This window comes from Artibeus jamaicensis, unplaced genomic scaffold (genome assembly GCF_021234435.1).
Source record: "Artibeus jamaicensis isolate MK-2021 breed Jamaican fruit bat unplaced genomic scaffold, CSHL_Jam_final contig_700, whole genome shotgun sequence".
NCBI lineage: Eukaryota > Metazoa > Chordata > Mammalia > Chiroptera > Phyllostomidae > Artibeus > Artibeus jamaicensis.
The window spans coordinates 8,218,852-8,236,416 of NW_026521930.1; the positions used below are offsets into that span (position 1 = coordinate 8,218,852).

Sequence of the window (17,565 nt, forward strand, 5' to 3'; positions counted from 1 at the left end):
GGCAATAAAGGTGATTTCTACTCGATAAAGAAAAACAGAATTCAACTTGGAAAACCTATATAGGTTATACTGCACTCCTGGGTGTTCTGTGACTCCCCCTCACCCAATGCACCTACCGTCCCAGCCAGGATGTCGTGGGGGCAGCAATCCAGAAGGTGACTCTTGCAGACTCGGTCATCTGTAAACTTCACCCTCTGTCTGGTTTCATCTCCTGAAATTTATTTGTGGTTTTAAATAAAATAATACCATGTTAAACACAAGAGCATATCTGGTACAATTCACCTGGATGATTTGTAGACTACCAAATACACTGAAAAGCTGATTTAGAGATATTTACAACTGGAGCGGAATACAGATGTTTTCTGATGCTAAAAATATCATGAAGAATCACTCTTAATGAGATCTGACTCCATCATTGTGCCAAAGAAGTCAAGGAGTCAAAAGCAAAAGGCTGAGTACCAAAAGGCCATTGGCCCCACACATACATGTGGGCCATGAGATACCAAAACCTATGCTAATCAGAGGGCCATGAATCACCAATGACCAATAACTGGTAGTTTCCACCAACAAAAACTACTTATTAATCTAAACGTTTTGCCGTGGATGAGTGTATAGGCAATATTTTGCCCAAACATACAAAGCTAGCTTTCCAACTCTACCACTGACTAATAAATAACCTAGACTAAGTCTTCATCCCTCTTTCACCCCCACCCTTAAAAAAGAGAGGTGGCACGTGGGAGTCACTGTTAACAAGACAATACTAAAAAAGGGGGAAAAAAAGAAAAAAGAAAAAAAGAACTAGGTTAGTCAATACACACTGTGAGTTCCAACATATACTGTACCCATCTGCATTCTTCAAGACCTCAGCTGCAGAATTTTATGCCCGCTGTTGAAAAGTTTTAAAGGAAAAGTTTTCTTGCCCAACCTGCAGTAAGGAAGTCAGGGGAATGATACATAAAAGTAAAGGCAAAGTGGAATGTGACAAATTTTAAAGCTAATCTGTGTATATGACACAGAGTTGTGTAATACTAAAAGAGGAATATATCTCAGGATTTGCAAGCATCCAGGATTAATGTAGTGTCTTTTTTTGAAAATGTTTTCTTTCTAAACTACACTTTTAAAGTTACTTGTGAAAAAAAGCAAACACTTTTTTGTTATAACAGCTTAGAAATTGGTTGTGACTCACGGCTCGATGAACATGAGGCTTTTCTGCAACTCCCTTGCAGATTGATGTAGGCAGGCAAAGATACACTGAACCTTTATAAATAAAATAGAGGGGCCACAATTGTTCAGTTTGTATGAAATAAAAATATGGGAAGCAATTCAAAAGCAACTCAATATACAAAGAAAGCTAAAAAGCACTTATTCACCTATGAAATATAGTGCAAAGAATTTGCACAGCCCTGAGAATGTGCCAGTGTGAACTTACAACTTCATTACTTCAGTAGGAAACACAAACCACAGCAGATAATGTAGTTTTGCAAAAGATGCAACAGCTTTTTCCTGAAACAACCATCATGATATTCCACTCCTCCCTACAATACGACCTACCTAACGACTGACAAGCGCTAGCTAAACAGAAGCGATCCTGTGTGGTTGGGAAGGGAGCTTGGAAAAGCACCAGGCAGGAACCCACGTAAGAAAAGCTCCATTTACGGCTCTCCTTGCAGTGGTACAAAACAAGAACGGCCGGGGTTCGAGGCCCATCGGCTCCCACGGGTGTAGCTTCTCCCAGGCTGCGAGCAACTAGGAGCCCATGTTAGCTACAGCCCTTCGCCGACTCCCCGGTTGGAGAAGCTGCGGCTACCACTGGGTTGGACATGGCAGAATCGTAAATGGGAATGGGGCTACAGCCCCACAATCAGAGTGCGCTCGGAGGAAGAAGCTCGCCGAAGATCCGAAGACGCTGGGAGAAAAGCCAGCCGAACAGGTGAACCCGCTCAGACAAAGGCCCGGCGACTGCCTTCGAAACGTGGGGCAGGGGTGGGGGGAGAGCGCAGGCGCAGACGGTCGCTGCCCCCGCCTCAGGCCGCCCGGCGGCCTCGCCTCACTCCCGCCCCAGTCCTTCGCCTGGCCGGCCGTCCCGACTCACCGTCCCGGGCCGTGCCCATGAGTTGGTCCAGCAGGGCCCGCATCTGCGCCTGGGCGGACATGGTGGCCGGCAGGGGCGGCAGGTACGGCCGCGACAGTAGCTCTCTACTCAGCGGCAGCAGCGATGACGAAGGATGGTCGCAACGACCTCGAGCCCACTCGGCTACTTCCTGTTGCGGGGGAACGTAGGGAGGAAGTGCATCAGCTCTGGCCTCTGGCCTGCTGGGAAATGTAGTCGCAGGGACCGGTGAGTCTAGAACTTCGCTGTGGAGAATGAGGCTGGATTCTTCAAGCGTTGTCCAATGGGCAGCACCAGTCTACTCTGATTCTACTTTAGAGCCGAAGACCTGTAGGTTCTACAGAGGCTAACCTATAATAAAACAAGACGAAAGTAATTTTTATTTATTTTATTATTTATTATTATTTTATTTTTATTTTTATTTTTAGAGAGAGGGGAAGCAAGGGAGAAAGAGTGGGAAACCTCAACCTGGGGTGGCCTGTCTCGTGCTGCCTACCCACTGGGGACCTGGCCCGCGTGTGCCCTGGCTGAGAATCACACCAGCGACCCTTTGGTTCATCCACTGAGCCACACCAGCCAGGGCTATTTATATTTTAGAGGGAGGGAAGGGGAGGGAGAGAGAGAGGCAGAGAAACATGGATCAGTTGCTTCTCCTAAGCACCTGACCTGGACCCAACTGCAATAGAGGCATGTGCCCAGGCCAGAAACCAGCCATGTGGCTACCTTTCCCTTTGTGGGACAAAGCCCAACCAACTGAACTATACCAGTCAGGGTCAAGATGATTATTGACAAACTAAACAATGAAGTGAATTCCATGAGATTTTTGTTAGCCAATTCCCAAATTAATGAGTCTTTAACCTGAACAGAAATCTGGAGGCCCTATAGAAGGAACTCTCAAGTCCTGAGTCATGGCAGAAAGACCTACAAGAGTTCTATGGCTATAACAACCCTTCCCCACACACTTCCCCTTACCCTCTATAAAAGAAAGATTTTGCATTGTTTACCGTGAACTTGCACGTGATTCACTGTGGCAACAAGATCTGTAATACAATCCTGTCTTTACTCCTGAATAAATCTTTTTTTGCTAAATTAATAGCTGGCTGACTTTTTGTTTGCAGTCAACTCATGGGGTCCAAATAAGATGTCCCATAGCCCTGGGCTGATGAGCAAACAAGTATGGTACCTACAGAGCCAGCCATTTGAACAAGCAATTTTTCTCACTCTTTCAGGAGCTGGAGAGTAAGTTTTCTCTTGAGTCCAAGTTTTCACTCTTCTTGTGTTTCAAAGCTCTCTGGCATTTATTAGAAATCTGTGTAGAGGTTTCTTTTCTTTTTCTATTAAAAAGACTTGTTTGTTTGTGAACTCTCTTCCATACTTTCACCTGATTTCCTAGGGAAGAGGTACCCAAACTCCAGGCGAAGGACAGGTACTAGGCCTTGGCCTGTTAGGAACCAGGCTGCAAGTAAATCTCCCCTGAGCTTCACCTCCTGTTTCTACCTCAACACCCCCATCTACAGTAGGGGGGATGAGGAATGAACTCACCTGAGCTCTGCCTAATGTCCCCGCCCCCTAACTTCCCCACTCCACAACCCCTACACCCATCTTCCATGAAACCAGTCCTTGGTGCCCAAATGGTTGGGGACCACTGCCCTAGGGGATCAGTCTGTATCTTGGGACCGTGTTAGCCATTGACTTGTTTCTTTTAGAATTGGATCCTTTGTGCTAGCTGTCAGCCTAATTCTGTCCTATGGTCAGATTTTGGCCTGGCTCTTTCCAGAGCAGGCTATTTTAATACTGATAGAACCACACTTTTTCATCCTGGCTAGTGTGGCTCAGTGGATTGTGCCACATCCACTGCCGCGTCCACTGTTGGATCCCTCTCTCCATGACAAGGTCCTGAGAGGGGGTGTAAGACTTCAAGGAAGCAGTTTCCAACTTGGTGGACATGGCATGGAAGACCCTGCATTACCTATTATGATTGTGCTTGCTTTGGGGATCATGACCTTTTCTGCTTTAATCATTATGAATACCCTTGCAGTGATTCAGATAGTGCACCTAGACCTTTCCCGGCTCAATGAACAGAATAATGATATCGTACTAGAAACGTCAGGGAATATAGGTACAAAGAAACAACCAGAACAATCTGAGAATTCAAGCTTAATCAATAACAGATCATTGGAAAAACACCCAAGATAAGATAGAAAACTCTAGGAAATCAGGAGATGATTTCACTGCTTTCTTAGAGGGAATCAAAGTACAAAACATGTCTATAAAAGAACTCCTAGAGAAACTTAAAAGAAGTACCCTTAAAAGCCCCCTGCAACATAGGAATAGCCCCTCCTTTACCCTGAATAAGAATATATATCAACTAGACAGGCAAAGAAATAACAAAAGCTAGCTAGTTATTACAAACTAAACAGTTACTAAAGAGTCAGAATTTATAGTACACAGAAAAACATTTTAGACAAAAAAAGGTAGATAGCTAAGTTAGACATCACAAGGGCCTTATAATAAATTTCCTATTTTCTCTACTCAATCTAGCGTATCCTTTTGCCCTATGACAAATTCTGAGAAACTTTAACATACAATAAGATACTTCTAATTGTCTGATTAATAGCTCTCCTGGTTAAAATAATCTTTGTTTATTATAACTAAATCTATGGGAACTTTCATACTTTTACTGATTACCTTTGTATTAATTTTTTCTGCTTAAATGATCATGTTATACTGCAAATGTTAATCACTACCTAAAATGAAAATATAAAAACCTGCTTGTACTTGCAATAAACGGAACAGAGCTTCACTGTCCTTTGAGGCGTGTTGTCGTCTGTTACCCAGCGCCAACGCCTACCCTCACCTATGGGTCCCCTTGACCCGCTGAGGCCGGACCACGGCAGGATTGAGTGATGGCCTGGGAATGAAAGGGTCGCCAGTTCAATTCCCAGTCAAGACGTGTGAGAGGCAACCACACACTGATGTTTCTCTCCCACTCTTTCTCCCTTCTTTCCTTTCTCTCTCTAAAAATACAGAAATAAATAAAAAAATAAGTAAATAAAAATTAACGGAACTGCCCTGGCTGATGTAGCCCAGTGGAATGAGCACCAAACAACCACGGTTCGATTCCCAGTCAGGGCACATGCCTGGGTTGCAAGCCAGTTCCCAGCAGGGGATGCACAAGAGGCAACCATACATTGATATTTCTTTTCTTCTCTCCTTCCCTTCCCCTCTAAAGATAAATAAACAAAATCTTAAACAAAAATTAATGGGACTGGCTGGTATTAAGCCTGTAGGCTATCCAAGGTATATGAGTTACTTAGCCTATATGCAGGGTCCTTGCTCTATCACTCTAGATAAAAGCTTCTGAAAAATAGAGTCTTAAGTATCTAAATATTTCCCTCCTACAGGCACCCTTTGAGGGGGTTCAGAGCAAGGATCCCCTGAAAATAGGAGAAAACCCCACATCTCTCTATAGGGGGAAGGGGGAAGTGGATGCTACTGCTTAATATACGTTGCATAACAATCGCAAGTTAATAGCTGTGCCTTTCCTGAACTGAGAGAACTGCGGCCCAGGGAGAAAGGTATAGTGACTTGTGATATAGCCAGGGGAGGTGGAGGCCCCTGAGTCACGGGGAACTCTTGCCTTGACTAAAGATAGCAGCCAAAAGAAGATAAAAGATACTGGAGAACTAACAAAAATTGTGCACACCATAGAAGAGACCAGACTGAAGTCACATAGGAAGTTCCAGGCCAACCTTTTAAACTAAGGGCTTTCAGTCAAGATAGTGGCATAGGCAGACACGGCTCACCTCTGCACAACCACATCAAAATTATAACTAAAATATAGAACAACCATCACTCAGGAACATCAGAAATTGAACTGAATGGAAATCTGACAACTACGAAATTAAAGAAACCACAACCATCCAGACTGGTAGGAGGTGTGCAGATATGGAAGGGGCTGGTCCCATACTCACATGGATAAGAATTAGAGAAGGATATCTTGGGAGCAAGGAGTCCCAGGCCCACACCAGGCTCCCCAGCCCATGGTTCTAGTGCCAGGAAGATAAGTCCCCACAACTTCTGGCTGCAAAAACCAGTGGGGATTGAGTTGGGAGAAGAAATTATTGCGAGTCCCAAGAAGTTCCTCTTAAAGAACCCACACATGGACTCATTTACTCAGACTCACTTCCTCTGAGCTCCAGCACCAGGGTAGCAGCTTGAAAGGAACCAGTGGTATATAGGTGTCACAGATGGTAGGCACAGGTAACCAGACAAAGAATTGAACCAGCACAGAGTTTATAGCAGAAAGAGAGAGAGCAGATTTATTAAGCAATAGTACACTCCATAGAAAATGGGAGCAGGCCAACTCCAACCAGAGATTGACCTCAGGGGCTGGAGGGATCTGAATCTTTTTTTTTTTTTAATATTTATTTATTTATTTATTTATCTTTAGAGGGGAAGGAAAGAAGGAGAGAAACATCAATGTATGGTTGCCTCTAGTGCGTCCCCTGCTGGGAACTGGCCTGCAGGGAACTGGCTTGCAACCCAGGTATGTGCCCTGACTGGGAATTGAACCACGATCCTCTGGTTCGCAGACCTGCGCTCAATCCACCGAGCTACACCAGCCAGGGCTCGGGATCTGAATCTTATAGGGAGACTATTTCCTGGCTTGTTTTGGAAGGGTTTTATTGTGCATTTACAAGTAGTTATATTACTTTAAAGCTACTGTGCATGTGGTCTCCCATGATTTTCCTTGACTGGCCACCGAAGAAGGAGGTCCCATAATGTTAATTTATTATAATGTTATTATAATGAAGCAGGGGTCATGTAGCATTTTCTGCGAAGGTGCGTTCATGATTCACCATGATTCAGTGCTTTTCCAGAAAGCCAGAACAACAGGTCTTAGAAAATCGTCTCTGTCCTGTATCATTGTCCTTTATCTTAGCCCTGGGGCTCCCTGAAAGTTTCCTCCTTCCTGAGGAAAAGGAGGAAAACTCCTTTTGAGTTTTGAAACTATCTCCTGACTCACAGGGAGAAACTGAAGTATCTGGCATCAAAGCAAGCAGAGGCCACTGTCCCATTTCAGAGCTCCCCCTCCCACAGATCCAGTTAATTGGTGCCATATCTGAGACTCCATCAACCTGGCTAACACTGTTTGACCCACCTTGGAGATCCCCAGAGGCTGTATCCCACCCAACTTATGGATCTACTCAAGCTGCTTTTCCCTAAGAATAGATGGTCTCAGCTCCTAAATACTATCAAACAAGCAACAGCTGACAGCTTGGCTTCACCTGGGAATCTCTAAGCCCAGCACAAGCACCAGCCATCTCAGATTGCTTTATAACTCAGGCAGGGTGCCCCGGGCAAAACACTGGTGCCAGCTGACCTTGGCCTGCACCGCCTTGGAAAACCTAGGGCCAGCACACCCAGTGGACAGCTACAGACCCTGTCAGAGCACCACATCCCTGCCCCTGTACAGCTGGTCCTCCACTGAGGGCAGAGGTTGGTGGCCAGTAGTCACAGCCAGTCCTTGCAACTGACTGGCCTGGGTAAATCCCTCCCAGTGATCTGCCTACAGGAGCCAAGGCTCAACTACAAGAGGAGAGTGTACTCAGCCCACATGAAGGGTGCACCTTGAGTACCTAGCTTGGGGGATAGGGGAGGCTGTGCCACTCGACCCTACAGGACACCTACTACCTTAGGGCACACTACCAAGACATAGAGTCAAAGCAGTTCTACCTAAAACACAGAAACAAACTCGGGGAGGCTGCCAAAATGAGGAGACAAAGAAACATGGCCCAAATGAAAGAACAGATCAAAACTCCAGAAAAAAAGCTAAAGGAAATGGAGATAAGCAATCTATCAGATGCAAGTTTAAAACACTGGTAATAAGGATGCTCAAGAAACTTAGTGAGGACCTCAGCAGCAAAAAAAAAAAAGATCCAGTCAGAAACGAAAGATCCACTAATAGAAATAAAGAACAACTTGCAGGGAAGCAACAGTAGAGTGGATGAAGCCAAGAATCAAATCAATGATTTAGAACATAAGGAAGCAAAAAACAACCACACAGAGCAACAAGAAGAAAAAAGAATTTAAAAAATGAGGATCGTATAAACAGCCTCTGGGACAACTTCAAAATGTCCAACATCTGCATCATAGGGGTGCCAGAATGAGAAGAGAAAGAGCAAGCAATTGAAAATCTATCTGAAAAAAACAGTGAAAGAAAACTTCCCTAATTTGGTGAAGGAAATAGACATGCAAGTCCAGGAAGCACAGAGAGTCCCAAACAAGATGGATGCAAAGAGGCCCACTCCAAGATACATCATAATCAAAAGGCCAAAGGTTAAAGATAAAGAGACTCTTAGAACCAGCAAGAGAAAAGAAGTTGGTTGACAGATGAGAGGCTGGAGGGGAGAATGGGTGAAGAGGTGAGGGGATTAAGAAGTACAAATAGGCGGTTACAGAATAGCCATGGGGGTGTAAAGCACAGTATAAGAAATGGAGCAGCCAAAGGACTTATACATGCTTGTACTCCACCCATGTACAAGAACAATGGTCGGGGGGTTACCTGAGGGAGTAGGGGGTGCTGGGTGGAGGGGAAAAAAGGGGGGGAAATCAGGACAATTGTAATAGCGTAATCAATAAATATAAATTAAAGAAAAAAAAGAAGAAGCCATGCAATCTGAAAGGCTGTAGGAGAGATAGTCCACCCTGAAGAGTGTCTGGTCTGCCACGAGGTCTAGTATGTAAGGAGAAAGCCACGCGGTTTGGAGTAAGAGCATACCATGAGACCTGGGGTAAGAAAGAGGAGGCTTGCTGGGAAACCTGCCTGGAGAAGATGGGGGCAGTGCTGAGGGAGCTGTGCAGGGACCTGTCTAACCAAACATGGATTCGTGAGAGATGCTTGGAGTTGAACTGTGACTGGGAATGTTGAGCTGCAGACTTCTGCTTCTCTGAAGGACTTAAGGAGAAGCCACTTTCCTGAGACATGTGCCTTCCTGGACTCCACCATGATCTATCTATTGTAACACAGTACAAGTTTCCCTGAACCACTTCCCTTAAGCGCACCCCGGATCCTGAAGGAGAGAGCTGCTGCCAGAGGGTGGTGACTCTGAAACCCCCAGGTGTACGTTCCAGAGGGGATGGAGGTTTGCGCAGGCTGCTTAAGAACAGATACGGATGTGAGGGCTTCTGGGCTTGTTTTGCTTTATAGGCTTTTGGGGAGCAAGGGAAGTCCTGGGTCTCAGGAGGGCTCTGCACAGAAATGCTGTGAGCTCCCCTGAGGTTGGAACCCTGTAAAATAAAAACCTGTTTCCTCCAACACTAATTGTTGTGTCATGTATTAAGGGACCATGTGGCCAAGCCCTGGTTTGCTTGGTTCCAACCCCAGCCAAATTTATGTTTAAAAACCATGGTTCCTTATGCACATTTTTTTCCTTATGCACATTTTTAACTAAATGGACTGCTGTGACCAAAAGTAATTTAGAACATCAATGGCCATTATGAGGAACTTTGCCCACAACACAACTCCTATGTAATATAATGACTCCTGTTTGGTGGTTTCAAATCGAAGTTCGTTTTAAAATCATCATACAGGAAAAAATACAATAATAAAATAAATAAAAATAAAATCATCACATACACTAAGTTTGCTATGTGTTTAATTTTGCACCTTTTTTCTGTTAAACTCTGTACCTGTTGCTTGTTGAAGCTTGGAACAAGCAATTCGGATCATGAATTGCTCGGATCATGAATTGCTTGTGCCCTCCAACATTTGACAGAACACCCAGAAGAGGTCCTTCCTGGTATCAAGGGACAAAAGTTTGCTGATTTTGGAAGACCTGACTATTGATGCTTTCAAAGATCTCAATCAAAAGGGGCAAATGTCAAAGTTAATAACAGGCTTGAATTAAGGTAAGAATCCCTATATCCATGGCTGGTGTTGCTCAGTGGATTGAGTGCCGGCCTGCGAACCAAAGGGTCACCAGCTTGATTCCCAGTCAGGGCACACGCCTGGGCTGTGGGCCAGGTTCCCAGTTGGGGGATTGCAAGAGGCAAGCCATCCACATATTTCTCACATCAATGTTTCTCTCCTTCTCTTTCTCCCTCCTTCCCCCACTCTTAAAAACAAATTTACAAAACAAAAGAATAATCCCTGAATCCCTGCAGGAGTCCTTTGTCACTTGTGACAGCCCTAAGGGGAGAAGCCTTGGTTTAATAGCTCCCATCCAACTTCCTCTTCCCCTCCATAGCATGTCCTCTCCTTTGTGTATCCGGCTTGCTATTGCCGCATTTATGGGATTGCATCCTTTCTTCTCTCCTAAATAAATCCTTTTTGCGGAAGGAATATCTGGCTGACTTTTTGTTTATGGTCAACGCCATGGAACCATGAACATATTTTGCTACTCTCAGACTCCGTTTTTTTTTTTTTACATCTGTGAAATAAGGATTCTAATGGTGCCTGTCATGTCTTGTGAATGTTAAAATCAAGCATGGACACCGGCTGGTGTGGCTCAGTGGATTGAGCGCCGGACTGGGAAGCAGAGGGTCGCTGGTTGATTCCCACTCAGGACACATGCCTGGGTTTCAGGTCTGATAACCCGGTGTGGGGAGCCCAAGAGGCAACCACACATTGATGTTTCCCTGTCTTTCTCCCTACCTTCCCTTCTAAAAATAAATAAGTAAAATCTTTTTTAAAAAAATCAAGCATGAAATTGACATTAGGTTCTGTGATTACTGCTTTATGATTGTCCTGTGAGCTCCTTGTCTACCATCCATCAAGGCTATTGTAACCCTCGCCATATCAAGAGACTGACAATGAATTCTTGATGTGGTACTCTCCCTTGTATTGATGTGGGTAGCTTTGGAAAACCTTTGTTCACCCAAAACCCCAGGCGCCCTAGGAGAACGATACGGCCATCTGGGAAAATCAAACAGCAGGATAGTCACAAGGACTGGGGCTAGCACCCCCACTGATAGAACTAATTTTCACATTTAGCCTTTGTACTCTGCTTCTGCCTCGTCGATAGAACTAATTACCACATTCCGCTTCTGTATCTCGCTTTGCTACGTAGACAGGAAGACCCCATAGGCTATATAAACCCCAAGAATCCTTTGTTCGGGGCTCAGAATTTGGAGACTGACTTCTCTGAACCCGTGCACATTAAATAATAAACCTTGTACTCCAGAATCCCTCGGTGTCTGGTGGCTTCGTTTTCCTATAACAGTGTAGAGCAGCCTGCTACTTGAAGGTAGGTTGATTACCTATCTTCACTCTACCCCCACTCTAGGGGGATGGCGATTCATCCTTTTGGAACTGTCAACATATCCTGACTACAGCACCTCCCCACCGGCCCATACATCCAAAAGCTTGCAGAATTTTGAGTCACTGGCATGGAATCAATCCTGCACAACACTGCCTCATATCAAGAGATCCCTTTTATGGTAATGATACAGGGTGCAGCCAAGGGGGCCCCCCAAAAAGAGATTTAGAAAGGTGTCCAGAATTCAAAGTGTATAGAAATATTGGAGAGACATATAAGATGTCCTTACTGCGCCCCCCCCCCCCAGGGGGAAGGGATGAATGGAGCCAGGCCATTGAGAGCTGTTTTGCATAGCAACAGTTTTGCAGCTAACCTCTGGAATGATTATTTAACATATCTATAACCTTTAACTGGTTTCATAGATATGTTAAATATAGCTGTGGCCAAGTTTGGAGCCAGGGAGAAGGAACTAGGGGGACTCAAGATGGGAACTAAGGGCTGCTCTCCGGAGTGAGAAGGGCTTGGACTCAGAATGTAACTAAGGGGCTGTACTCCTGAGTGAAAAGGGCTTGGACTCAGGAGGATGTAACAAGGGGCTGCACTCCTGAGTGAGAAGGGCTTGGACTCGGAATGAAACTAGGGTCTGGGCTCCGGAGTGAGAAGGCCTGTGTGGGAGCTTGGAAAAGACTGGCTCCAGGACACGAAGGGTCCCCGCTTGGCCAGATGAGAGAGAGAGAGAGCCACGCGGTTTCAGCAGAGTGAGGACCCCCTCTTGGTGAGGTGAAAGAGGGAGCCACGTGGTTTTGGCAGGGTGCGGACCCCCTCTTTCCCAGGTGAAAGGGAAAAACCACGCAGCTTTGCCAGAATGGAGATCCCTGCAGCCAGGTGAAGAAGAAAGCCACATACTTTTGGTGGAGTGCGGACTCCTGCAGCTTTGGTAGAAGAGGCCCACGCTGCTTTGGGGTGCCCCCTTTGGCCGCGGGGCCTGAAAAGCAACAGAGACTTTGACTGGAACTGGGTACAAAGGACTCTTGCCAGTGGACCATGAGAGTGTACCACAGTACTTTGGATTAACTCGAGATCCTGCACAGTGACACAGCTGACGGTGCCAGCGGCCTGCAATACAGACGTGTGCTCTTTTCCTGATTTACGGTACCCGGAGTTGGGACAGTGGGAGAAGGGAGCGCTGTGTGGGTGTAGGTGTATACCCTAAAGGACTTTGATATTTTAGTGGTGGCATTAGGCCTGAAAAGCATTAAATAAACATTTTGTTTCCTTTTCACAAATCTCTGGCATTAAGAGATGTCTTTCCAATTGGCGGCGGACAGAAGGGCCCAGTAGATTTTAGTATTTTGTTTTTGGGAGGGGCCCCTGTTGTATAGCAGTTTTGGGCATCCCTAGGTGGGCCAAATATTGTATTGCCCCTCCCTCGGACCTCTTGTTCGGTAACAGTAAAGCAGGTCAAATGTTTATTTCTATGTAGCAAGCCACTTAAAACCTCAACTGTGTGAAACAAAATGATTTATTACTTCTCATGATTCTGTGGAATTCAGCCAGGGTTTAGCTGGGCTCTTCAGCACTGGGTGGTGTTGACAGGTCCACAAAACTGCTTATGTGAGACTGGGCTGAGTGAAGGTCCAAGAAGGCTTCTTTGACATGCCTGGCCCCTCTGGTCCTCCACGTGGCCTCTGTCTCTGTACCTGAGATGTCATTCAGCAACCCAGCCCCAGCTGCTGCACAGTCTGGTGGCTGACAGCCACCAGGGAGAGTAGAAGCTGTCGATCCTTTTAAGGTCTAAGCTTAAACCCTAGAACTTTACTCTTACCATTATCTGTTAGCCAAAGCAAGTGAAAAGGCCAATGCAGATTGAAGGGGAGGTGAAACAAATACTACTTTTCAATGTCAGGAAGCACTTGTGTGTACAAAGATGTGAAGAATTTCCTACAGCCATTTTTGCAGACTCCTGACCACAGACCCTGATACTGACATCTCATCATTTCTCTCACTGACGACTTTGTGGCATTTGTCCTTGTCCCACCCAGGGGCTTACCGATTGTCACTTAGGCCTGGCATGAATACACATGTGCAACTCAGAGACACAAAAAAGTTATATTCTGTGAGGCAAAACAAACTTGGTCCAACTGGAGGTGAAATCTGGTGGACGGATTTGTGTTTCCTCCTATACACACTCCTTGCCCCCACTGGCTATCCTGAGACACCGTTCGGTGGTCTGTAGCCTCGTGGGAGACCAAATGAGGAAAGCCAACAATCCAGAGTGCCTGAGACCAAACAGTGGCCAGCTCATTAACTCACTCTTGTTTGCGCCCCCTCCTTCTACACCTCACTCCTTTAGCCCCAAGTCCTAATTCCCTGGTACCAAAACCCTTCATAAAGTAGCAGCACATGCGTCAAGCTCTACTTTCTGGGGAACTGAAAGTAAAACAATTAAATGCACTAAGGGCATTTATAAAGGATGTCATTCAGAAAGAAAATTAAAGTAAATGGTACCAGGACTTCTGGTTATTTAAACGGAAAAAATAATTATCTCCTTACCTCACATTGAATCTATTCCAAACTGAATTTAAGACCATTAGAAAAGAATAACTTGGGGTAGGGCAGGATTCCTCAAACAGGACACAGAAAGTACTAACCATAGTTTTGGCAGGGTGGTTCATTTGGTTGGAGTGTCATCCTGTACACCAAAAGGTTGTGGTTTTGATACCCGGGGGGACACGAGTGAGCGGTAACAAGGATGTTTCTCTTGGTGAGGATTAAAAAGAAAAATTAGCCCTGGTTGGTGTGGCTCAGTGGATGGAGCACTGGCCTGCAAACCAAAACATCACTGGTTTGATTCCTGGTCAGGGCACATACCTGGGTTGTGGGCTGGCTTCTCCCTCTCTTCCCCTCTCTCTCTAAAAATAAATAAATGAAATACTTTTTATTTATTTATTTTAAAGATTTTATTTATTTATCTTTTTTGGAGGGGAAGGGAAGGAGAGACGGAGAGAAACACTAATGTACGGTTGCCTTTCGTGAGTCCCCTGCTGGGAACTGGCCTGCAGGGAACTGGCCTGCAGGGAACCGGCCTGCAACCCTGGTATGTGCCCTGACTGGGAATTGAACCGCGATTGTCTGGCTCACAGGAACACGCTCAATCCACTGAGCTACACCAGCCAGGGCTAATGAAATACTTTTTAAATTAAAAAAAAGAAAAATTAAAACGTACTCATTGTGAAAGATACATTTTTCTGTATTAAAATACAAACTTCTGTTCGTCAAAAGGCACTACAAAATGAAAAGAAGCAAACTGACGTACTTACAACACAAATCACTGACAAAAATGTAATATCCAAAACAGAGTGCTAAGAAACAATAAAAAAGCAAACCATTCAACAGAAAACTGGACCAGAAAAGAGAAAATGTCTTGACAAATAAACATGCAGAAAGGTGAGTTTAATAATCATGGAATGAGAATAAAACCACAAGCAGATACGATTTCAAACGCACCGAAATGACAAGGCCAGGTATAGGTTGTGGCGACTGCCCACTCACGTGGCGCTGGATCCCCACGCGCACTACGGTTTCAAGCGCGACTGGAGACTCACCCCGCCGCCAGATATACACCTGGATCTGCTGGATCCGTCAGCCCCGCCAACCGCGCCAGCCTCGCCCAAAAGGGACTGGGACGGAGGGCCCAAGAATCAGAGCCCCGGCGGGGCGTAGCCAAAATGCGCGTTGCTTAGCAACTGAGGCCAGCCAGGAGGTGGAGCCTACTCCAGCGCACTTCCGCCCGTGTCCCCGCAGGCCGGAAATGATGATAGGGGGCAGGTTGAGGAGGGCCAGTGGCGGAGCCGGCACCGGTGGTGTTGACTGGAGGGCTCGGGGGCAGGTGAGTGAAGACGGGCCTGTACTTCTCGCGCGTGTTCTACACGGGGCCCCTCCTCTTCACTCTACACCTGGTTTCTCACCCTCGGCGACCCAGGCTCCCAGGAGACCCCAGACCCGAAGGAGCTCGCTCGAGCTCGCGCCCACCTCCCCTTGGTATTCAAACCCACGCGTGTCCGTTCATAGGTGCGGGTGGACAGGCTTCTGCAGAAGCTGGGGCCAGCCAGCTCCGCTGGCCCTTCCAGCCCCAGAGGGTCAGCAAGTCCGATTTCCGCAGCCTGAACTTAAGTCGCGTTGAGTTTGAGCCCGTTTCCCCCAAAGACAGGACTCAACTCCCAGTAGGAAACTTCCGACCCCGTGTTGCCTGCACGGGTAAAATAGCCATTACTACTTATGCTCTTGAGGGTGCAGGCAGCACCCAGACAGGGTCGCTTAACTAAACAAACATAGTAATACTAAAACAGAATGTCCATGAGAAGAGTCATGGGTCAGAGAGTCATGTCCTTTTGTCAGGATATTGTTAAACAAACTGGCAAAGTCACCCAAAGCTCAGCTGATATTTACTCATTTGTAGGAAAGATCACTCATGTCTAGTCGGTCTTACTGAACAAAAGTAAGGCAGAGTTAAAAAGGAAAAAAGAACGCTGTCGTCTGTGAAAGAGTTCCCACCACCTCCTTGAAATGATTGGCTGATAGCTAGCAAAGAGAGTTCGCCCTGGAGCAGAATGATAAGTTAATCAGGATAGGCCATTGCGGTTTCTTGCTTTTCTTTAAGAAACCCTGTGATTTCAGCTGAGGAGCTTGTGTTTTGTGCTCATCTCCAAGTACTGACTGCTAATGTCTTTCTCATGCCACCTCCAGATGTCACCACTTCTTTCATGATAGTTTTACAGCCTGTGGCAGCTTAGATTAACTCAACAAGTACTGAGTGTCTGTGGGTGCCAGGCATAGTTCTAGGTGCAGAGGAGTGCTGAGGATATAGCACTGGACAAAACACAGAATTCTTGTCCTCAAGGAACTTAATTCTACATAGCTATTTTTATTTTATTTTTAAATAAGATAAAAAGCAAAATATGGATCATGCTAAAGAGAAAACACAGAGCAGGGAAGGATGAAACATAGGAAATGAGACCCTGGTATCATTTGGACATTTATTAGGGCATTTAACTGGTTTTCTGGTTCCGTGTTGCATTGACTGCAGTGCTTTTGGCTCCAAGTGTCAAGAGTCCATTAAAACTAGTTCAAACTATGGAAGGATTCCACTGGTTTTCATACAGGAAAGTCCAGGGGACCAGAAACAGCTGGGCCCAAGGGCTTAAATGAGATCATCAGGATTTGGAAACGTGGTGGTGGGTGGGGTCTTATTGGTCCTCTATTGTCTCATATAATGCTCTTTATTACTTTTTTTCATCCACAAATTCAAACACTATCTGACAGTTTCTGTGGGTCAGCAGTGGCTTAGTTTGGTGGCCATGGTTTATTACCTGTGGTTCAGTAATTGTGGAGCAGTAGAAAAGGGGAGATCAGGTTTGAGTGGCCTTGAAGGCATAGTGGGAGTTACTAGATGAAGACAAGCAGAGGAACAGTGTGTACAAAAGATGAGCCGTGTGACCAGGGGAACAGCTGTTGGGCGTAGGGTTTGGGGAGAGATGACACTAGAGGTAGGCAAGAGCCAGGTAGTGAAAGGACCTGGAGCCACACTGGAGTGTCTATGCAAGTTGTTAGGGATCTTTCAAGCGTTTTTAAGCAGGGGGTGACATGATCAGGAGATATTTTAGGACACTGTCTCTTCCAGCTTGAAGGAAAGAAGATTTAAGAAGGATAGAGAAGTACGGGTAGGGAGTTATGAAAACAGGACCTAAAGCAGTGGCTGTTGGAAGGAAGTGCTAAATTGAAGAAGAGACAGAACTTGTTGGATGTTTTGAAGTGTACTGTATATCTTACTCAAACTTGGTCTCTCTAAAGCCCACAAATTTAATGAATTTTGCTCTCGCTCTCACTTTGTAAAATTCTTCATGGAGCTTGGGTTGTCTGGATGTGGTATCAAAAAGTAGAAGAATAAAGAGGAGAAGAAACGGGAAGAGGAGGGAAGAACGCTGATTCCAAACTGAAAAACCAGGAAGCAGATGAAGCAGATGTTGAGAGGTCAAGGGACATAGCTAAAGTGGAACAAATATTTAAAAATTGGAAGTGGGGTGTTAGGGAGATGTGTGCTGGCTTATAGATGAAAATGATCAGCTGTATGTTGGTAATTGTTGAACCTGGGTAATGGGTACATGGGCTGATGTTCTCTACTTTTTTTTTTTT

General features: G+C 45.6%; 2 protein-coding genes across 17 annotated transcripts in view; one reads left to right on the plus strand and one right to left on the minus strand.

The window, feature by feature from the left end:
* LUC7L (LUC7 like) overlaps positions 1-15,039 on the minus strand; it is a 50,669-nt gene extending 35,630 nt beyond the window's left edge. For 2 of the 9 annotated variants that reach the window (XM_037157168.2, XM_053671556.1), the window contains exons 1-3: positions 2,093-2,192; positions 1,187-1,257; positions 117-211 (exon numbers count right to left, since the gene is read on the minus strand). Coding sequence is in view for 7 of the 9 variants with exons in the window: in XM_053671550.1 (XP_053527525.1) it covers positions 117-211; positions 2,093-2,153 (156 nt within the window). In the remaining 2 variants the exon portion in view is untranslated. The other 7 variants (XM_037157166.2, XM_053671551.1, XM_053671550.1 and 4 more) reach the window with 6 other exon arrangements.
* A 140-nt stretch (positions 15,040-15,179) lies between these two features.
* FAM234A (family with sequence similarity 234 member A) overlaps positions 15,180-17,565 on the plus strand; it is a 28,514-nt gene continuing 26,128 nt past the window's right edge. For 3 of the 8 annotated variants that reach the window (XM_037157306.2, XM_037157305.2, XM_037157308.2), the window contains exon 1: positions 15,180-15,262. The gene's annotated coding sequence lies outside the window, so the exon portion shown is untranslated. The remainder of the gene's footprint in view (positions 15,263-17,565) is intronic. The other 5 variants (XM_037157303.2, XM_053671636.1, XM_037157307.2 and 2 more) reach the window with 3 other exon arrangements.